The following is a 22,566-nucleotide window of genomic DNA, read 5'->3' on the forward strand; positions in this document are numbered from 1 at the left end:
CCCCCCCCCAGAAACAAGAAAAAAGCTCAATGCTTTTGCAAATTAGGAGACTAAGATTGAGTAATCCACAGATTTAGGAGCTTTTGGGATAATAATGAACTCAAGAAGTTATCTCACCTTTTATTTCCGACGACTCGAGATATCTAATCTATCTCGTCGGAAGTATTTAAGATTGGCCGGAGGAGATGCAGAGAGATAAAACAAAAACGAGAAATTCGTTTTCGACTCTTAAGAGCAGATTCTTCCTTCACTATGGATTTATTTATTTTCCTTATGGGACAATTTTTCAATTTTTTATTGCCACACCCAATTTATCTAAAACCCACCAAAACAAATTCTGAAAAAACAATCAAAAGAGATAACAAAACAAAACAAAATTATGAATATTGACAAACAAAAAAAAAATAACAACAATTTGAATATGAAATAACAGAGAAGAAAGACAAAAAAGCTTTGCTCACATTCACGATTTTCTTCTTTCCATATTTTTAGAAAAAGTAATAATAATAAAAAATTTCCTTGCAACTTGTTTTTTTCTGCAGAAGTTTTGTTTTTTTTCTTTTCTTTAAATCTAATGTAACCGGAGACTTACAGTAGTATCTCAGTAAATGTAAAATGTAAAATTCATGATGTAAGCTGTAATACCAAAACATCATCATCATTCGGAATCTAGTACAATTGACAACTAACCTAGTAAAGATAAAGTTGTTTATATTGATTTTTTTTTATCGAAAAAGCTCAAACGAGCCAATTTATGGATAAATTATTTACAAACAACAGAGGATGCGGAAAAGAACGTGTTCGGAGTGCCAAAGAATCCGCTCTTACATTAGCATTTCTAGAAACCTGAACCAAAGAAAATGAAGAAAACTCATCCCTCTCAATCTTGATATTGTCTAGGTATGTTGCGAAGGCTGGCCAATCATGAGGTGAAAACACCATTTTCACCAAATCTGAGCAGTCTGTTAAGAAAACCACATCCCAGAAATCATATCCAATTATGCATTGCATCACCCAAATGAAAGTTTCAAACTTCTGCATGTAACGGAGTGATTTGTATAAAAATTTCTGATTTCAGAATCATCTTCATTTTTTCTTCTTTTTTTAAAAAAAAAAAAAATATATAATTTCTGTTACTACGAGACTAGTATAAGCTTTGTTATCATAGAATAGATTAGTCACGGTCAACGATTTTCTTTTTGACTTTTCTATGGGCAATGTAAGTGAGTGCGTTTCGACACCTAAAACGCACATACATACAATCGCAATCACCAAACGCAGTCGCGCCTATCAAGTTCACACACGTTTTCTTTAGCCTTTAAATCCCATATCCACTTACAAGTTCATCTCAGCCGTTTCTTTTATATGCCAACACTAAAATGATTTTATTCAAGAACAAAAAAATATCACAAGGTGGTGAACAAGCATCATTAAATCAACCAAAATGGCATCTTTATGTTAGTCGAACTCTCTTATAGAATAAGATAATCAACCAAAAGCGTGATCCTAGCTTTGTTTTTTAGTGAATTGTCTCATGGAAGAGAATCTCAAAAACACCTAATTAAAAATTAGTTTTATATATATACGTTCATGGTATGTCAATGAAAAACAAGATCAGAGTATCTTCTCAAAGATACTGGAATTTTGATCATTAGAGCCTGCAACTAAATTCTGTACCAAGAATACTACTGAGAATCCCCCCTCTCGGTGTTACCTACTCGAAGAGGCCATCCCCGTGCCAAATATCAAACAGAAAATCCACCATTTCCTGCAAAATTAAAGAAGATTGCAACTACCATGAGATGTTTGATAGCTATGACAGGAGATTCATATCAAAGGAAACAGACGAAGAAACCCAACTTAAAGCAGAAGATGAAATTATTTATATGGAGTATTTGTAGGAGGAACTCACAGCTAGAGGGATGGGCTTCTGAAAAGGAGTGGTGGATGTGAGCAATTCTTCATAAGTAGCGTTGAAGCTACAGATTACAAAAGATTTTAGAGTGAGAAAAGGAGTTAAAAAATACTATATATGTAAAAACATGAAAGCTTGACGCAATCAATAATTAAACTTGATTATCATGTACCTGATTACAGGTTCAAGAGGCATCTCTGAAGTCCTATTAGATGGATCACCGACCCACTTCTTTCTCAACTCTTGCCACGCAATCTCAGCTGCACAATAAATAGAATTTAACATCATCTGTACTTCTGCCTAAACAACAGACACTAAAGAAATTGAGCAAAGCTGATCGTATTCAGTCTAAATCTACTGACCACTAATAAACCTGATGAGAAAATCAGTTTTCTCTAACTGTCAAAAAGACTAATATTAAGCTAACCCGTAGGACAATAAATCTTGTTCGAGTCAAAATCTCAAAACCCCTAAAAAAATATAAACTGTGAAAGAAAGGTTACTACCATTGTTCACAAAGTTGTTCTCAGTCGATTCTTCTTGATCAATTGGAGAACTTGAAACAACATTAGCAGAGTCAACATTAGCTTCCATTGTCTTTTAAAAAAGATCCCTTTTGTCGAATCAAAGACAGATCAGAATGCCCAAAATTTGAAGAACCGAGACAGGAAAAACNAAAAAAAAAAAAAAAAAAAAAAAAAAAAAAAAAAAAAAAAAAAACAGAAATTTTATAGTCATAATCACGAAGGAAACAAGATATAACAATTTTACACTACTCATTAGGGTTCATTAGCAAACTAGTTAATCTCATTGTATCTATCAAGAGTGAGATTGGGGGAGAATGAGAGGCAGTGCACCAGTTCCAATCGCGATAAAGGGAAGAAGAACCCTAAAACTTTAATTCTGGAACCCAGAAGGCAAAAGAGATGAATCATCTAATGGAACCCTAGAATAGGTTCAATCAAGCCAGATTCCGAAAAATCCGAAATTGTTCTTGGGACTTACTAAGAGATAATATAGTGATTCATTCCAATCACAATCTGGCAAAATCAAAACTAAGACAAACAAGAGAGAGAGAGAGAGAGAGAGAAAGAAGGATGTAAAACCTGTGAAGCTGATTGGAATCTTCGACGACGACGACGACTGAAAGAGATAATCCTAATTCCCTCTCGCCGAGAAGAAATCGTAATAAACGTGTAAAGGTAAAAGTGTCGATAGAAGAAGAATCCTATGGAATCGAATCTCTCTTCTTCTTATTTCCTTTTTTTAACAAAGCTAAATAATTCTCTAACTATTTTATTAATACTACTTAAATAATTATAACCAATAATTTGGCGTGACCGACCTTAGCTCAGTTGGTAGAGCGGAAGACTGTAGTTGTTGCTGTAATCTTTAGGTCGCTGGTTCGATTCCGGCAGGTCGGATTTTCTTTTTAAATTTTTTTTAGTGTTTCTTTAAAAATAAAAAACTTGTGAAATAAATCAGAAACATATTACATTAAACAGTGTATGTAACTGAGATCATATATTACGCAGCAATTAAATTCATAACTAAGATCATACTATATTTAAGTAATGGCTAACTAACTCCATTAGCATCTCCAGATTACAAAAGATATTAGATAAGTTAGCAGCCGCTTTACATATGTTTGCACTTCAACATACACCATCTATTATCCATACCTGCAAGACTACCAATATTCGTTCCTAAAAAGCTGCAATTTCTCATCGTTTAAGAGACCAAGCAGACCCGTTCCATTACATGAGCGTATTTTACGTCTTGGAGCGGAAGATGACTTGACATTGGGAACCTTTGAGAGACGGCAAAATTCAAAGGATCTTGCAAGATGAGCTCCCGAGTGGACTCATCACAAGATGCAAATAGTTGTTGATTCTTTCCCTCACCAAAGTCTATAATCGCTGTTCTTGGCAGACGTATGTTATCTACAAAAGCTTGTGTGGATGACAGTTTCTGGTAATAAGAATCACCACCTCTTCTCTTGAGACTAACATGAAATCCATCTACACCATTACTATTGACTCCTGTTTGGGTCAACGAAGGTTGAGTCTGGACTGTATCTTCAGAAGATCCACCAACTCTCGGTCTATAAGAAGCCACTATATGATCACTGCGAGGACAATACGAGGATGATATGCAAACTCCTGGGTTTCCTGTTTCTGTAATTAATGATGGGCTACACACACACAAACAAAAAACCGAAACTATAACAAGTTAGAGCCTAGAAAATGTTATGCTAAACTTCTCCAAGCAGATGCTAAAGTTCTGTGACCAAGCATCAATGTCAGAGAAACACAAAACCTCACCTTCCCTCGCTGCCATTAATGTTCCACTGACACAGCCCGATGGAGGAAGCTGACAAGAGGGCACGGACATCAGAAGTTGGAGTGGAGTTGGTAGAGAGATGATGGATAGTATGGACTGGATTGGTTGTTAAGCCAGTCAACGATGCGAAAGGTCCCGTTGTTTGACGCCTGTCAAATACTAAAACCTTTCCATTCTGTAGTCCAGCATAAATATAGTGAGAGCTGTTGAGATCCCAGGAGCAAGACCAAGGTGCAGCTGGTAAATCATACGATAAGACAGTGTTGTGGCTCTCCAAGCTTATAACAGATAATTTTTTTCCTAGAGAACCAAATACTGCAAGCCCGTTATTGTGAGGGGAAAGGTGAAGATCTTTAATTGCTCTTGTGGTAGGAGGCAACAAAATATCATCAATCTCACCCGAATGTAGGCTCATCTGCAACATATACATATATTTTAAAAGACGTATAGTTTCATCATTTAAAACTAGTGTTAGATCAAAAATAAAAGGGAACAACAGAAAAAAAAAACTTACTTGCGTAAGCACAAATGTTCCACCAACGCCTGAGAGCCTACGAGCCAATAACACAATTTTTCGACCACCATCTATGTCAAATAAACGGCCACCACTGACTAGCAAATCTCCCTACAAAAAATTGGATGAAATGATCTAATTTGCGTTAGACACATCAACACAATTGAAAACAGACGGTCCTTCAGCCAAAAATTCTAAAACAATGGGGACTAATATGGAACACTATGCCACACCTGATGTCTGAAGCTGCAAGAAGGTGCCTGTCCATGATGTTCTTGGTAGTTTGTATGACCTGAAAGGCATGCACTTACAACTGTTTAGAAGTATATATGCATTACTTTTCAAGGAGAAAAGAAAATCATTTATCCCACTCAGGGATAAACCTCTATTACTGTTTGGGTAATGTAATGCCATGAGTTAAGTCCTAAGGTCAGAGTGGAAACAATCGCACAACAGCATATCAATTCTACTTGAACAACGATCCCATTGAGACAATTCATCCAACAAAATGGTGCAAGCATAGAAATGAAAAATAAGGTAACACAGAAAACGCAACCATATAATATCGGATCTAATAAGTATATTTAATGTTAACAAAGCTGCCTGTGTTGCAACCATGAAACACGTAATTGTGTAATTACCATGTATATATTGATTCTGAGAAGCCACATTAGAGTTTCTCTGCGCACCCATAGCCATACTTTCCATATCAGCTATCTTCTGCAAAAACAAAATTTCTACCCTGATGCTTACTATAGGAGAAACATGTGTAGCAATTTTGTGTAGAAAATAGCAAACTAAGATGGGGGCTATTATTCAAACTTAGCTCCCTTCTAAAAGATACACGAACCAACTTATTATTCCAGATTTGGCTAGTTAACACTTAGCAGTAATCATAATCTTTCCAAGCATAAAACAAAGTGTTAAGAATGACTACGTGGCAACAAACTCTTAAGAGTGTACCTTCTTCAGCTTATTAACTTCTAATTGTAGCTCTGCTTCCATTTTCTTCCATTGAGCTTCTTTGTTACTCCAGCTTGCAGTCTGCGAGACATGTCAGAAGATATAAGGGGCTCACACATATGTTTCAGTCTACTGACAGACATAACCTACATAGATAACTTATATTGAACGCATTGGGAGGTTTTAGTAATCCGGAAAATCTACTTCTGAATGATTAAAAAGCAATTCAAAGAACTAAGCTCAGAACAGTGCGGACTGAGTATAGCAATATCATGAACTACTATCCCAGCAATAATTTTTTTCCTACCTTCTGTTCAATTGAGCTTAACTTGGCCTCCAGAAATAAGATTCTCTGCCAATACAAAACAAGAATATCATTAGAATTTCATACTGTGATTTCTGATCATGTATGTAACTAGGAAAAATACATTCATTGTATTACCTTTTGTGCTTCATCATCAACTGCAGCAACACGTGATGCATAGATTTTCCGGACATCTCTCAGGCTACATTTTCTAATGCATTGCGGACACAAAAAAATAAAACCATTGTGACTCTATGAGCAAGATGAACTATCATCGAACAAACTACATAACAACAACCACACACCTTTCCTGCACTTCCCCGCTGCTGTAGCCACTTCTTGATGCAGGAAAACCCATACAAGTGTCCACATGGAAGACAACTTGAATCACACCAGTAAAGAAGAAGAAAAGAGAAGACCCATTTAGTTGCATTCAAAATAATATTAGACGTGACCAGAGTAATCAAATAGTGGAAAGAGAATCTCAAAAACTTTGTTTAACAGAACCTAAATCAACTACGAACTAGATGATTACTGTCAAGATAATCAAAAAAATAGATAGAACTGGAATCATGAAATCATCAAATCGCTAAAGAGGGGAACCCAAAATTTGTTCACACAGTAACTGGAATTGAGATTACCAGACTTGATGTTCGCCATCGTTGGTCCAAACTTCCATACAAATCAAACAGAACAATCCCTCAGTCTCGCCGTGTTTCCATTCCACATCTTCCTGCGATCCTGAAGATGAACAAATACCTTGTGACATTTTCTGATTCTCTTGGCTCTCATTCTGTGAAACCCTAGGTGAGACTACAACATCCCTGGCTTGGCTTTCGGTATCTTCTTCCTGCTCCTCCTCCTCCTCCTCCTCCTCTTCGCTTTCTTCGTCTTCTTCTCCAACTACTTCTTCTCCATAGTCTTCTCCTTCATCCTCAGATTCAATGTATTGTGCAATTCTTACTCCGGGACCGGAGTAACGCCGGCGAGTCGACATTAGGGCTAAACCCCAAAAAATTAAGCGCCAATTGATTGTGACCGTTTCTGCGGGAGTAGGACGATGAAGGCGAAAAGTTTTCGCTGACAAGATCTCGAAGAACAAATATATAACCGACCATCGTACCGTACCGGACCGAGATTTCGTTTGGTTCTAATCGGCATAATTTTGTCTTAACCGAACTATCCCAAACCCGAATGCCAAAAAATGAAAAATAAATAAAAGAATGCGGTGAGCGTGGATCGAACACGCGACCTTCAGATCTTCAGTCTGACGCTCTCCCAACTGAGCTATCCCCGCTTATTGTTATTTATTCGATACATAATATTAATAATAACAAAAATAAATGTCACCTCAAATTGGGGAAAATGTTCTATGAGAATGTTCGTGACTTTAGAAGAAAAGAGAGAGATTAAAAGATGGGGAGAAGCATATTTTCCTTTTTCACTAAAAAGAAAAAAATGGCGATGGCGAGAAGCATCTCTTACATCACCTCTACTCAGCTTCTCCCTCTCCATCGTCGTCCCAACATCGCCATCATCGATGTCAGGTACTCCCATAGGCGATTTGATATCTTTAGCAAATTTTAGTTACTAATCTGATCTCTTTAGTAAATTTTAGTTCGAACCAATCCGATTGGTGTTAGGGTTTGATTTTGCTCTTCCATGTAATACTACTGATATGGGTTTAGGAGCGAGTGCTTTTGAATTATGTTTAGTTCTGGGATTAGAGATTATTTATGAACAAGTTGTATCTCAATGTTTTCTTAAACTGGAATTTTGTAGAATCTCAATCTAAAAAAAGCAACTATTATGAATCTCATGAGCTTTGAACAAAGCTTTTGTGGTTAAGTAGTCTGAGGAATGAAGGGAAAAGGCCGGATCTTTTGTAATTCTTAACTTAGGTTCTTCTTATTCAGAGATATGGCTAAAAATCCAGACTTTGGATGACTATATGTGTAATTGGGTTTGTTTTGTTTTGAAGGGATGAAGAGAGGAACTATGATGGGCATATAGCTGGGTCGCATCACTATGCGAGTGGCTCGTTTGATGACAAGATTTCTCATCTTGTTCAAAATGTCAAGGACAAAGACACGCTTGTTTTCCATTGTGCCTTGAGCCAGGTATGTGTTTTACTCTCTTTATCTTTTTCCCCATAATGAAACAAGACATGATATAGCACTGTATCTCTAACTTTCTGCAAATATGCATCAAAAGTGGATCAAGTATGCAAAATCCAACTGTCTTTTGTAATGTTTGCCTACTAGTCCATCTATTCTTTATGTATGGTTTGGAGTAGGAACATTCTTAAAAGAAATAACATCGAGTAGCTGCTAGGTTCTAGCACTCCAAAACATCAAGCTCTCTGTCCTTTATTTAGCAACCTTTGATTCGAGCCAGTTCTCACTCACTTCTTTGTTCTGTCCTAAGTCCTAATTCTCACACGAAAATGAAATGATATTGATAAGCTTTGATTGAAATCAAATCTTACTGCAGGTTCGTGGCCCAACTTGTGCAAGAAGGCTGGTGAATTATCTAGATGAGAAGAAGCAAGATACTGGGATCAAAAACATCATGATCTTGGAACGCGGCTTTAATGGCTGGGAAGCTTCTGGAAAACCAGTGTGTCGCTGTGCAGACGTTCCTTGCAAAAGCGATTGCCCCTAAACTCTACTGAACCGTATTAAGGACCTAATTGATCTTTCCACATTGTTCATGTATTAAAAAACTGAATTAAGATTATTCATAAAAAAATAGTCTCTTGCCACCAAATATGTTTTGGTTTTACGTGGGAGACAAAACGTTTACTATATTTGCAAATCACAATACTAAAAGGGCTTTTTGGGTATTGTAAAGTTTTATTGAGCGTCAAAGCCACGTTTATTATATCTTAACGCCGTCAATTAATAAAGTAACTGTTCGGTAACGTTTATAACGCCGTCAAAACTTTCTCGGTGGCTTTTGGGGGCGACAACGACTTCATGGGAAGGAAGTAGAAATCATATTTTTTTATCTCTCTCTCCAATTCTCTACTACTAGTCGCGCGATTCATCCGAAATTTCCCAATTCCTTAGTCAAGAACCCTAATTTCAATATGGTTAGACTTGTTCGATTTCCCTTTTTTTTTTAATTAATTCATCTAATTTTCGATTTTCAGATTGACTGAATCTATGAATTTTCACAGGTTTGCGTTATGTGTTTGGTGCCGCTGTTCCTCGTCCCGCTCGTCAATTTAATGCCTCGCATCATCGATTTCTTCATGGTAAATCGCACTCCTTCTTTCTTGATTTCCTTAAAGTTTCGTTTTTTTTTTCTCTCCTCGACAGAATGATCAGATTCAATATCAGAACCTACAATTTTGAAAATTTTAAAGCTGCTAAGAGTGTTGTATTCGATTAGTCTTGAATGAGATGTTGCTTTATTTGATAGACAAAAGGGAATTATTATATTAACAGAATTGGAGATTAGTTTAGGAAGAAGATTAGTTGTAGATGTTATAGCTTGAGGTGGGCTCTTGGAAAGTTGAAGATGTTAGTGAATCTTGGTTCTGTTAGTGTTTCATACCTATTATCTTTGGAGTCTTTAGAGGTTATGGCTTTAGTAGTAAATATTGCTGGTAGTGTTTTCGTCTAATCATTTTTGTTAACTCTTTTGAGTTTTGGCTGTTCATGCTTAATAATAACTAGGCGAAGTTGTACGCGTGGCTCGGATGGGAGTACAGGAAGCCAGCGAGAGTCCCTCCAGCTTGTCCTTTCAAGCCTGTTGCTAAAAACGACAGCGCTACCAAAGTTAGTGAAAAGACTGACTCACTTGCTTGGGCGCTTTTTCTCCAGACATATAGTACTTTCTTAGTTGACTTGTTTCTTGGGTTGGTGAAAACATAGCTGTGATGCTTCAATTGATGTGTTACGTTTGTACCTGCTTGAATCCATCAATTTTCCATTATTCCATTAGCTCCCATGAAGTTCATTTACTCTTCTCTGAATATTTCACATTGTATCCGGTTTCTGATTCTGAGTTTTCACCCTTATATGTGTTTGCAATAGGTGGCTGCTGAAACTGGAACTGAAGGTACAAAAACAATAGCTAAACCTGTCGTTGCAGAGGAGACGGGTGGGGTTAAGCAGGATTGATCCCGAGTCTTTTTTTTCAATAAAGCTTTTGTATTTGTGGATATGTTTTGGATAAAAGAAGCTGGAAGATGATATTACCAATTGTGATATTTGTTGAAACTTTTTGGTAATTTTCCCGTTAAAAATGCTACGTAACAGGACTTTTTCTTATATGTTTACTTCTCTTTCTTTTATGTGGGAGATGTCGAATTCCTCAGTAAATTTCGGATCACTGTACTAGTTGAACTACAAACACTTGACTTAAGATGTATAACCACTTGAAAAACTTTTAAAGCCATCAAAACTGATCCAATCGAGTCCTGCCTTGTTGTTGTATCCCTTCGTTATCTTCAGAGGTTGTTATTATCCCATCCATAGTGAAATGTTGGAATATAAAAATTTAAAAGATTTTTGTCTATAGCGACTACTCGGTTTATTTGATTTCTTTCATCATTAAAATCTAGTGATGACCACTTGTCACTATTTTTGTAATGTCATGTTAATTTCAAATGGATAATGAAATTCATACATTGTGTGTTTAGTTTTATTTCTAAAGCATCTTTCACATAATGTTTTATAAAAAAAAAAAAAAAAAAAGTCTTTTTTGTTGTTGTTGTTGTTGCATAATCATAATAAATGATCATTATTCATATATGGACCAAATAGTTAAAGTTGCGAGCACTTCACTCAGAAGCCACGTGCACAAGAGCCATCACACTTACGCTAACGTTTAGGATAAAACCATAAAATGTGATTTCAATAAGATAATTAAACAAAAAAAAGCATCAAAACTATTTTAAAAACACTTTTTTAAAAATAAAAATAATAATATCGTCGTGTCTTTGGTTGTGAATTTGAATAACAAAATGAAATTTCAAAAGTATCGTAATTATATTGTTTGTTTTGTTCTGTTCCCTTTTTAATTTGAAGATCCTCTCTCTCTCTCTCTCTCTCTCGCTCACCGGAAAACTTCGCTGTCCAAATCTCCGAGGATCTCGTCGATCAATCCAACGGTTTAATTTCACCATTTTCAGATCTCACAGAGCATACTCGGAAGATTGATACAGAAGAAGTGCAGTGGAAGAAGGTTCTTCTTCTTTTTCTTTGTTGTTGTAAAGCAATTTGAATCTGAATACTTTACAGATTCATTCAATTCATCTTTCATTTCGTTTCACGCTTGATTCAATTTGAGTTCGCGAAACTTAGGGTTTCTAAATAGGGAGAAACAACAACTTAGGGTTCTCTCTCTCTCTCTCTCTGTGGGGTCTGTTTATTATTATTATTATAGTGGGTGAAGCCATGTTTAAGAAGATCATGAAAGGGGCACATCGAAAGGCCTCTAGAACTGAGGCGAATGATTCGTCTATGTATGGGTTTGATCCACCGGGTCCTGGATCCAACAATATGGCTGTAAATCACGCATCTCGTGGTCCTTCTTCTTCTCCAGGTTCAACAACGGCACAACCCCATCCTCCTCCTCCTCCTCCTATGTATTCAGTGGAGCCTCTTCCTTTGTTCAGAGACGTTTCTGTTTCCGAGCGTCACTCCTTGTTCTTGAGGAAACTCCAGATTTGCTGTTTCCAGTTTGATTTTACAGACACGTTGAAGAACGCGAGGGAGAAGGAGATAAAAAGGCAGACTTTATTAGAGCTTGTTGATTTTATTCAGTCTGGTGCAGGGAAGCTCACTGAACTCTGTCAGGAAGAAATGGTAAAGATGGTTTCGTTTAATATATTCAGGTGTCTTCCTCCTGCTTCACACGAGAATACAGGTCAAGAGCCTGCTGATCTCGAGGAAGAGGAGCCTTACTTGGAACCATCTTGGCCTCATTTACAGCTTGTTTACGAGTTGCTGCTTAGATACATTGTTCCTTCTGACACAGATACTAAAGTTGCTAAACGGTATATTGACCATTCCTTTGTGTTGAAGCTGCTTGAGTTGTTTGAGACCGAAGATCCTAGAGAAAGGGAGTACTTGAAAACGATTCTTCATAGGATTTATGGCAAGTTTATGGTCCACAGGCCCTTTATTAGGAAAGCAATGAATTATATATTCTATAGGTTTATCTACGAGACTGAGAGACATAGCGGGATTGGGGAACTTTTGGAGATTCTTGGTAGTATTATCAATGGGTTTGCCTTGCCAATGAAGGAGGAGCACAAGCTCTTTCTGATCAGGGCGTTGATACCGCTGCATAAGCCGAAACCAATCGCAATGTATCATCAGCAGTTGTCTTACTGCATTGTTCAGTTTGTGGAGAAAGATTATAAGCTTGCGGATACAGTGATCAGGGGATTGTTAAAGTTTTGGCCTGTGACAAACTGTACAAAAGAGGTTCTCTTTCTTGCTGAACTTGAAGAGGTTCTCGAGGCAACACAAACTGTTGAGTTCCAACGCTGTATGGTCCCTCTGTTCCAACAGATTGCTCGATGCCTCAGTAGCTCTAATTTTCAGGTTAGTAAAAATCTCGTATCGTATGGCTTGGTTTCTCTTTTCAATCTGCTCGTTAAAGTTTCTTAGGCTTTGGAGCCTTTCCTGTTTAGCTTCTTGTATGAAAGGCTTATGTTGTGTGATAATTTTGCATATCGAGGCAATGATCTAGGCCTATTACCTCAAACTCATGTTCTGACTCCTCATTTGAAAAAAAAGTACTGTAATTTCTTTATGTGCTTAGCATAGAATCTTAATTTTTTCTGGTTATTTTCTCCTTTTATTTCATGCCTATTTCAGCAAAATGACTCGAATCATAGCCATCTCTGTTGATCTCCTGCAATTGCTATTACCATCTGCTAAATAAATGATTTGATTCGTACATCAATCGTCTTGTGTGTCACTCGTCTTGATTTAGCTCTGCCAGACAGCCAACTCCGCTGAATTGATTAAAAACCTTTGCTTTTAGTTTGTTCATGTGTGATAGAATTCTCTTTGAACAAACCATGGTTTCATCTTCTCTATAGCTTTAACTTAACCAACTTATATTTGCTTGAATTACTAAGGAATTTTCTCAATCTCTCATACTCAAAGTGCATATATTATCATGCAATGCAGGTTGCAGAACGAGCACTGTTCTTATGGAACAACGAGCACGTAGTGGGTCTAATTGCTCAGAACAGAAGCGTGATCCTTCCTATCATATTCGGTTCGCTGGAGAAAAACACAGAGTCTCACTGGAACCAAGCAGTGCATGGTCTAAGCGCGAATATAAAGAGAATGTTCATGGAGATGGACCCTGAACTCTTTGAAGATTGCCAGCAACAGTACGAAGAGAAACAAGCCAAATCTAAACAAGTGGAAGAGCAACGCCAAGATAGGTGGAGGAGATTAGATGAAGCAGTAGAGGAGCGAGAAAGAGAAGATCCTATGATCACTTCTTAGAAGAAAAACAGTTACCAAATCATCCAATTAATAATATTCTTTCTTTTACTTCTTCACAATTTCACTAATCGTTGCAAAATATTATATTTTATTTATTTATTTTGAAGGTCTGGAAAAAAAGTCCTTAAATCAAGCCATTAGATTTTTCTTTTTCCTCTATTTTGAAAATCTTTTTTATGGTGATTCTGATTTCTCAATCCAGCTTTAAATTGTAGACTTAAAGCCAACAAAATCTAAATTTGATACGAAATTATAAGAAAAGTAATCTTATTGACATGTTTGAAGTAAATCTAATGCAACCAAATGATGCACTACAACTAATATAAAAAATTTAGGCAGCGGGATTGGGGAGCTTTTGGAGATACTGGGTAGTACTATCAATGGGTTTGCCTTGTCAATGAAGGAGGAGCACAAGCTCTTTCTGATCAGGGCGTTGATACCGCTGCATAAGCCGAAACCAATCGCATATCATCAACAGTTGTCTTACTGCATTGTTCAGTCTAGGCCTATAACCTTAAACTCATGTTCTGACTCCTGGGGTTAGCAGCAGCAGCACATAATGTGGAATTCCTATAGAAGGTTACTCATCTGCTATGTTCCTCTTGTCTGATAATGGCTTCCATTCTTGTTTAGATCTCTGAATTTCTGAATTATATCAAGATTCTTGAGCCATCTCAAGATTCTCCATCTCTAGCCTCTTCTTCCTCTCCATATCAAACTTCACCTTATTCTCCCTATGCATCTGAATCTCCTTGTCCAACTTGGTCAGCTTAATCTTCATCTTCTTCTTCTTCTTGTCATTCATCTCCATCTCCATCTCCATCTCCAACTTCTTCTTCTTATTCTCGGACGCCCTGATTAAGAGACCTAATATATAATAATAAAATAAAGTTATAAACAACGCAACTGATGAGAGAAAAAGAGAATTATCTAAAGAAAGGCAAGAAGAGCAAAAAAGAATTGATGTACTTGGGAGCACATAGCCAGTAGTAGTGCAGAGACGCTCTCTTTTTATTATTATGTCTCCCGGTTGCGGCTGATTACGTTCAACGACAAGATTCATTCCTCCCATGTTACATCCATTTAGTTTAGCGCCTTGTCTACTACACAACTTTTTCCCCTAAGATAAATACAAGCTACTGGAATGCTGCAAAAAAAATAGAAAAAAAGGGTCTTTAGTTAGAGAGAAATCGATAACACTTGAGAGAGCTTGGAAACAAAACACACACAACTGGGAGAAGGCACAAACCTAGAGAGAACCCGAACTTGCCAGACCTCTCCACATGAAGAGAAATGATCACAGAGCGCCATCTGGAGATCCATCTCAGGAAGCGAAGTGTCATACCCGGTAACGCAGACCCTATAATAATTGATTGCATTGCACGAGAGAAAATATTATTATTATTAACATCTGGAAACAAAGATGCAAACACATCCTAAATAATAATAATAATAGTAATAATATTGATTTTACCGATGTATTTTTGCTTGGTTAGCAGGACAAGGAGGATCCATGTATTCTGTCTGAGAGGGTGCGGCCTTAACGATTGCAGTCTATCCTCCCACGTCAGTTCCATTGAGTTCCAATGCCTTTTCTTCGACACCTTCTCCAGACAAGAACACGAAGGAAACACTGTAAAAAGTTTATTTATTTTTAGAGTTTACCAGAGCATTTAAAAACATGAATGAGAGAGGGAAATTAAATAGGTACCTCTTGAGGATATCCTTTTTAAAGTCTCTGGGAACATAAATATGTCCGACCCTTCCGCATGAAGAGAAGTGTTTCTTCAGCGCGAGCTTGAGAGCATACTCACTGAGCCTCGTGTCATATCCCTCAACTGAAATCGTCGTCCTAGCAAGAGATAATATATTATCATCAAACACCTCACAAACGCAAAAATTCCCAAAAAAAATATACGTAAAATAAATTTAGGTACCGGGGTTTGGTTTTGGATTGGGGTTTCGGAGAGTCTGCAACAACACGATCGTTCAAATCCAGCAATTTCAGATCCTACACTACCAAAACATCTAATTAGAAATTCTCCTAACCTCATAAAATACCTTTTCTTACAATACTTGGAAACAGAGTTTTAAGCAAAGAGTGAGAGAAAGAATAAATCCATTAAGGAGAAGAATTATTACTCTTCTGATGCCAGCAGATTCGTCCATGGTGATCAAAGTTGACAAGAGCGGCAGCGTAAGGGATTCGAATTCTTTTTTTCTTCAGTTCTAGGGATTTTGATTTCTTCAACAACGGGTTTTTTTTTTTGGGTGAATCCTATTATATATATTATCTAGTTACGAACAAACTGTTGGGCCTTAAATTTAGTGTAGGCCTGCGTTAAGCCCATATATACTCCTAATAATTTTCTTATCCTCTATTTGAGGGATTTGCTTTTTGCTACGTCATTGATAAATCTAAATGCGACCAATGAGAGGCAATGACGTCATACCTTAATATCCACAAAAAAAAAAAAAAAAAAATCTTTATACTACCAAAACAACCCTCAAAACACACACACACTAAATAAACGGTAACGCAACCGCGAAATGACGGAAATAATGCTACCGGAAAGTAGATCGGAGAGTTCGAAACCACCACACCTAGTCAGGGGCGGACGCAAGGCATTGAAGTTTTTTTTTTCATCTTTTCTTCATACAATTTACACAATTATCTTCAGTCTAATAGGTAATTTTAAAAGGTGTCCCACTCTAATTACAAACCAAAGATGTGCCTTAACGCCAAACGGCCAAACCAGTTATATTAAAGAAGGAAATAAAACATTTCAACCCAAAATAAAACACCCATATAATATTTTTTAATTTTCATAAACAAATGTATTCCACAATTATTTCTTTTATTTCTGCAAAGAAAGTCTGTGAATTATAACAACGATGGAAGATTTATATATAGAAATATAGCATCATTGACTTAGATATCAGGAATTTTTAGAAAATTTATATATATCAAGAATAAACTAACTTTTGGAGTACATCTAAGTAATTCTTTCTTTTTTTTTATTGTTTTTTTTAGTTCTAACTTTTAAAACAAACGTATTTATACTCTATAGTAAGTAATATTTTGTGATTAATTTATACAATAGAAAATTTTCTAGTTAGAATACTCGTTTTTTGTCTAGTTTTATAAACTATTTTCTATGCTTCAAACTTATGCATTATGTTATTTTATATTCCAATTGATAATTTGTTCATATATCAGTTTTTTAATCCAAAATAAAATTAATGGTTTCTAAAGGATAGTCTAATTTCGTCTAATTTGTTTTGTTGAAAAAAAAAATTGATAAAGTGACATAATGAAAATGTTATTTAGTATAAAAACCTATTATAATTTTATAGGTTTTTAAATTTACAATATAGCTTCTTTTCATGTTTGTATAATTTGTTTTGCGTTCTATTATGCCCCATGCTAAAAAAAATTCTGGATCCGCCACTGCACCTAGTGGTGTTTCCATACCCAGCACAAGGCCACTTACTTCCTCTACTTGACTTAACTCACCAACTCTGCCTCCGCGGAGTCAACGTCTCCGTCATCGTCACTCCCGGGAACCTCACTTACCTCTCTCCTCTTCTCTCCGCTCATCCTTCCTCCGTCACCTCCATCGTTTTCCCTTTCCCTCCTCATCCCTCACTCCCCCCCGGCGTCGAAAATGTCAAAGACATCGGGAATTCAGGAAACCTCCCGATCATGGCTTCTCTTCGTCAGCTTCGAGATCCAATCATCAATTGGTTCCGATCTCATCCAAATCCTCCGATCGCTCTCATCTCCGATTTCTTCCTCGGTTGGACTCACGATCTCTGCGATCAAATCTCTATCCCTCGCTTCGCCTTCTTCTCCATTAGCTTCTTCTTAGTCTCAGTTCTTCAGTACTGCTTCGAGAACATCGATCGGATCAAATCAACGGATCCGGTTCATCTACTGGATCTTCCTCGTGCTCCGATCTTCAAAGAAGAGCATCTTCCGTCTATTGTCCGACGATGTCTCCAAACTCCGTCACCGGATCTCGAAACCATGAAAGACTTCTCCATGAATCTGTTGAGCTACGGCTCTGTTTTCAACTCTTCACAGGTTCTGGAAGATGAGTATCTCGAGTACGTGAAACAGAGAACCGGTGGTCATGATCGGGTTTTTGTAATCGGCCCGCTTTGCTCATTCGGGTCGGGTCTTAATTCGGATCCAGGTTTTATAGATCCGGATTTGCTTAGTTGGCTTGACGGATCCCCAGACGGGTCAGTCGTCTACGTTTGTTTCGGAAGTCAAAAGGCGTTGACTAAAGACCAGTGTGATGCTTTGGCTCTAGCTCTTGAGAAAAGCATGACCCGGTTTGTCTGGGTGGTTAAGAAAGATCCGATACCCGACGGGTTCGAGGATCGGGTATCTGGACGGGGTTTGGTGGTTAGAGGATGGGTTTCCCAGCTGGCGGTCTTGCGACACGTGGCGGTTGGTGGATTTTTGAGCCATTGTGGATGGAACTCGGTGCTCGAGGGGATAACGAGTGGGGCTGTGATCTTAGGTTGGCCAATGGAGGCTGACCAGTTTGTGAACGCGAGGTTGCTTGTGGAACATTTGGGTGTTGCGGTTAGGGTTTGCGAAGGGGGTGAAACTGTGCCTGACTCGGTTGAGTTGGGTCGGGTGATAGCGGAAACGATGGGTGTGAGAGGATGCGATGTGGCTGCTCGGGCTGAAGAGATACGACGGAAGACTAAAGTGGCCGTGACGGAGGCAAATGGAAGCTCTGTTGAAGATTTACAAAGACTTGTCAAAGAATTTGGAAGTCAAACTCTATCACTAGATGTAATAAACTAATTAATGATGTGGTCGAGTTTTGATTGTAAAATCCATTTGATGTCTTTTGGTACTAAATTTGAAGAACTGAAACTATAACCGATAGGATTTGAATGGTAACAAACTTACAAAGGGTGGGACAAAACACGTATGAAAGAAGACAAGTAGCATAGAAACAAGATCTTAGCTAGTAAACATCTTTAACTAAAATATATGGATCATGGATTATTATCATTATCACCCCAAGACTCCCTTGGAATGCTATGGTGGTTATTGACATCGGCCTCAACCTCTTCTCCGGATACCTTCTCTGTTGTCAGAATTCTCCGTGTACCAGTCACGGCTAGCTCCTCCAATGGTCTTACCACTACGGTTACCGTGAGCAGTAGAAGTAGCAAGAGCGAGCAAGCCTTGGTCGTCATAGCTTATATATAGTTTAATCAAAATCTCTTATTTGAATCATCCAACAAATATATGATTAGGGCACTATATATATAGTACGGGTACTTACTGATTTATTTATTTAATTCACCACATGAAATATTTATGCACAAATGGTAGTGCGCATTATAGTTCTTTTTATTTTGTTCTGTTTTATTATATCAAATCAAATCATTCAGGTGGTGGTGAACTGATAAAATCCAAGAATCATTTATCCACCAATCAGGATGCACCACCTTCACCATCAAACTAGGCACGATGGAATCGCGTCACTATGCAAAATTAGGTAATAACATGCTTGATGCAATTAACAAATTAAGATACAAACTAATGGAGCTTATCAAGATATTTTTTTTGTTTAAAATGCCAATATTATTTTCATATTGTATCAGTATATGATTACATACAGATATTACATTAAGAAAAGTGGAGTGTGTAAAAATTGATGACGTCTTTGCTTGTATGATATTGTTTCTCAAGGACAGCTAGCTATAATATTTCTTAAGGAACAACAGAGTGAATCATACCACATTAATATGGATTCATGGACCAGGTCAATATTATATATATATAAAAAAATATTGTTAACCATGCTTTTTTATATATGTTTATTTTGTACCAAATAAATAGTGGGCTCTTAAGTATTGGTACTTTTTCTTTCGTGAATTTCGTGCACCAAGCCTCCAAGATAGCTAAGCTAGCATCTTCTCATATCATTTATGTCTGACTAAAACTATAATATTCAGTCGTCATAGTTGTATAATTAAATATGGTATATACAAATTTAAAAGTCGACTCGACCAACTAAATTAACTGATCTATTATTGGTTAAGAAACCAACCTACTAGTTGATGTTAGAGATCGAGTATTTTCCAAGTCCTAATTAGAGAGAGCCTTCTCCTTCTCCATCCTCTTCTTCTTCTTATTAAGTAACAACCTAATAATATTAAGAAAATAAACAACGAAACTAATGAGAGGTTTTAATTTGTTAACAAGATGAATCTAAGAAGCAAGAGCAAATGTATGTACCTGGCTGGCTCTCGGCCCCTCATTCTTCCTCTCACTCTCATTCTCACTCTCACTCTCATTCTCACTCTCATTCTCATTCTCACTCTCATTCTCATTCTTCTTCTTCCTCTTATTAGGTAAACAACCTAACAATATAAAGAAAAAACAACGAAACTAATGAGAGGTTTTTAATTTGTTAACAAGAAGAATCTAAGAAGCAAGAGCAAATGTACGTACTTGGGAGATAGGTGATGCGCCTCCTTCTTGGGGAGGCAGTAGGATCATCAACAATAAGAGTCCTTTCTCCCATGTTAGATCCACTTAGTTCCTTGGCCTTTTCTACACATCCTTCTCCTTCAATGTCAATGTAAGCTGAACTGTAAAATTCGACAGAGACAGAGACTTTTGTTAGAATTCAATAACTTTTGAGAGTTGCATTGGGAAAAAAAAATAATAAATAAATTTGTAGGAAGAAAGAAGCGACAAACTTAGTGAAAAGATCAATTCCCCAGATATCTCCACATGAAGAGAAATGTTCACAGAGGGCCATCTTGAGATCAATCTTAGGAAGGGAAGTGTCATATCCGGTAACGCGGACCCTAAATATTGATTAATTCAAGGAGAGAAATAACCAAATTAGTAACGTGACAAGGCTCTATCTAGAAAACATATATGTTACAGATACTACAAGAATTAGTAGTACATCCTTAAAAAAAAAAAAAAAAAAATTGATTTGCAGAAGAAAGTTTATTAAAAACTTTACGTGTATTGTTTTCTCCTAGTCGAGGGATTACTAAGATCAGGTATCCGACGATTAAGATCGAGCTGTATCGGCAAGGTTGCAGGCTTAACGATTGCAGTCCATCCTCCCAAGTCAGTTCCATTAAGTTTCAACGCCTTTTCTTCGGCAGCTCCTCTCTCGAATCTCACGATGGAAAAACTGATGTAAAACAAAAGTTTAAAAAAAAAAAAAAAAAGTATTTTGAGATTATAATTAAACATGAATGAGAGAGAGAGAGAGAGCCCTGCAGGAAGAGAATTAATAAGAAAGCCACAAATAAAAGAAAGAAAGGTACCTCCTGAGGACACCCATAGGACCCGTAGCAAAGTTTCTGGGAACATAACAAGATACGATCTGTCCACATGAACCGAAATGTTTTTGCAACGCGAGCTTGACATAATACTTTGGAAGCGAAGTGTCATATCCCTCAACGGAAATCGTCGTCAAAATGCTAATATATAATACTAGATGATCATCAACACAGACAATAACAACAACAAAGAATCTCAAAAATAAATATATATGTAAAATAAATTTTACTGGGGTTTTGGAGCGTCTGCAACACTGTCATTCGAATCCAGCACTTTCAAACCCTAAAAAAGGTACAGAAGATTAGAAAACCATTAATTAATTAATAGAGAAGCAGAGGTTAATCAAAAAGAGCGATTGAGTAAGAAGAAGAACCCGCCCATAAGAAGAAGAAGATTACTTTGATCGCGGATTCTTCCATTGAGATTACGTTGACAAGAGCGACTACTTCTACCTAGGGTTCCAAAGATTTTTTTTTTCTGATCGATCTTTGGGATTTAGGTTTGATGATTTGATTTATTATTATTTATTTATTTTTGGTCGAATATGAATATATAATTTTTTTTTTTTTTGTTAAAAGATTAAAAGGCTTTCAAAATATATAGGGCCAGTTTGCCTACTAACCAAAATTGTAAAATAGGGCCAATATGAATATATAGTTCTGAAGGTATAAAAAAGGCTACTATATATAGACGTTAAAAAAAAAAAGCTAGGCTAATATATATTTTACAGAGCACATAAACCCTAAATGGAACCTCCCAAAAGATCATTTAGGGAGATAGTGGAAACGGAAGAGAGATGGCGGAACCATCATCAGGCTTTTCTTCGTTACCACATGACGTCGTTTTGAACTGTTTGGCTCGACATTCTATAATCCAACTCTATCCATTCTACATGCATGGGTAATGATTAAAGCAGATAATGATTATTGAGCATTTTTCAAGTCTTAAGGGAGAGATCCTTCATCATCTTCATCATCTTCTTCTTATCCTTCTTCTTCTCCTTCTTCTCCTTCTCCCTCTCCTTTTCCTTCTCCTTCTCCTTCTCCTTCTCCATCTTATTCTCCATCTTCTTCATCTTCTTATTAAGTGAAGAACCTAATATAAAAGAATAAACAACGAAACTAATGAGAGGTTTTTAATTTGTTAACAAGAAGAATCTAAGAAGCAAGAGCGAGCAAATGTATGTACTTGGGTGGCTCTCGCCATCAGAATTGGTGGTGCGCCCCCTTCTTCTGGATATCATAGGTTCAACAACGAGAGTCATATTTCCCATGTTACTTCCATTTAGTTTCAGCGCCTTTTCTACACATCCATCTCCTCGAAAGGTAATGTCAGCTGCACTGTAAAATTCGAAAGAGACAGAGACTTTAGTTAGAATTCAACAACTTTTGAGAGTTGGGATAGAAAAAATAAAAAAAATTGTAGGAATTGAGGAAAGAAGCCACAAACATAGTATGATAGAGAAAATGAATATTGACGACATCTCCACATGAAAAGAAATGTATACAGAGCGCCTTTTGGAGATCAATCTCAGGAAGCGAATTGTCATATCCGGTAACGCGGACGCTAATTCATATCGATAAATTCAAGGAGAGAAATAACCAAATTAGTAACATGACAAAAGGCTCTAGCTAGAAAACATATATGTTACAGATACTACAAGAACTAGTAGTACATCCAACAAAAAAAAAAAAAAAA

At 36.9% G+C, this 22,566-nt stretch overlaps 6 protein-coding genes, 1 long non-coding RNA gene, 2 other non-coding genes and 1 pseudogene across 9 annotated transcripts; 5 read left to right on the forward strand and 5 right to left on the reverse strand.

Annotated features, from left to right (window-relative positions):
• LOC104734365 lies at positions 258-550 on the reverse strand. Its single transcript, XR_759251.1, has 2 exons — positions 462-550; positions 258-337 (listed from the first exon to the last, which is right to left on the reverse strand). It is a non-coding gene; the product is annotated as an uncharacterized LOC104734365 (long non-coding RNA).
• Positions 1,405-3,159, reverse strand: LOC109128485. The gene is made up of 5 exons (XM_019234961.1): positions 3,021-3,159; positions 2,422-2,590; positions 2,088-2,175; positions 1,913-1,979; positions 1,405-1,768 (listed from the first exon to the last, which is right to left on the reverse strand). The coding sequence occupies exons 2-5, from the start codon at positions 2,507-2,509 to the stop codon at positions 1,715-1,717; spliced, it is 297 nt and encodes a 98-aa protein (XP_019090506.1). The 5' UTR covers positions 2,510-2,590; positions 3,021-3,159; the 3' UTR covers positions 1,405-1,714.
• On the forward strand, positions 3,256-3,339 carry TRNAY-GUA. Its single transcript is given in 2 exon segments — positions 3,256-3,292; positions 3,304-3,339. It is a non-coding gene; the product is annotated as a tRNA-Tyr (tRNA).
• LOC104734366 (E3 ubiquitin-protein ligase RFWD3-like) lies at positions 3,488-7,100 on the reverse strand. Its single transcript, XM_010453924.1, is given in 11 exon segments — positions 3,488-3,676; positions 3,679-4,109; positions 4,240-4,673; positions 4,773-4,883; positions 5,006-5,064; positions 5,414-5,492; positions 5,736-5,816; positions 6,043-6,087; positions 6,178-6,267; positions 6,345-6,420; positions 6,681-7,100. Coding segments are annotated over 11 exon segments (1,833 nt in total). The 5' UTR covers positions 7,037-7,100; the 3' UTR covers positions 3,488-3,605.
• On the reverse strand, positions 7,264-7,336 carry TRNAF-GAA. The gene has a single exon. It is a non-coding gene; the product is annotated as a tRNA-Phe (tRNA).
• On the forward strand, positions 7,439-8,895 carry LOC104734367 (dual specificity phosphatase Cdc25). Its single transcript, XM_010453925.2, has 3 exons — positions 7,439-7,586; positions 8,021-8,159; positions 8,533-8,895. Exons 1-3 carry the CDS (start codon positions 7,456-7,458, stop codon positions 8,701-8,703), a joined length of 441 nt encoding a protein of 146 aa, XP_010452227.1. The 5' UTR covers positions 7,439-7,455; the 3' UTR covers positions 8,704-8,895.
• Positions 9,000-10,342, forward strand: LOC104734368. The gene is made up of 4 exons (XM_010453926.2): positions 9,000-9,133; positions 9,221-9,298; positions 9,723-9,824; positions 10,083-10,342. The coding sequence occupies exons 1-4, from the start codon at positions 9,131-9,133 to the stop codon at positions 10,167-10,169; spliced, it is 270 nt and encodes an 89-aa protein (XP_010452228.1). The 5' UTR covers positions 9,000-9,130; the 3' UTR covers positions 10,170-10,342.
• LOC104734369 (serine/threonine protein phosphatase 2A 57 kDa regulatory subunit B' alpha isoform) lies at positions 10,955-13,670 on the forward strand. The gene is made up of 2 exons (XM_010453927.2): positions 10,955-12,602; positions 13,197-13,670. Exons 1-2 carry the CDS (start codon positions 11,448-11,450, stop codon positions 13,521-13,523), a joined length of 1,482 nt encoding a protein of 493 aa, XP_010452229.1. The 5' UTR covers positions 10,955-11,447; the 3' UTR covers positions 13,524-13,670.
• On the reverse strand, positions 13,765-15,766 carry LOC104734370 (annotated as a pseudogene).
• On the forward strand, positions 16,073-18,432 carry LOC104734371 (UDP-glycosyltransferase 89A2). The gene is made up of 2 exons (XM_010453928.2): positions 16,073-16,137; positions 16,985-18,432. The coding sequence occupies exons 1-2, from the start codon at positions 16,074-16,076 to the stop codon at positions 18,346-18,348; spliced, it is 1,428 nt and encodes a 475-aa protein (XP_010452230.2). The 5' UTR covers position 16,073; the 3' UTR covers positions 18,349-18,432.

Source organism: Camelina sativa, chromosome 13 (genome assembly GCF_000633955.1).
Source record: "Camelina sativa cultivar DH55 chromosome 13, Cs, whole genome shotgun sequence".
NCBI lineage: Eukaryota > Viridiplantae > Streptophyta > Magnoliopsida > Brassicales > Brassicaceae > Camelina > Camelina sativa.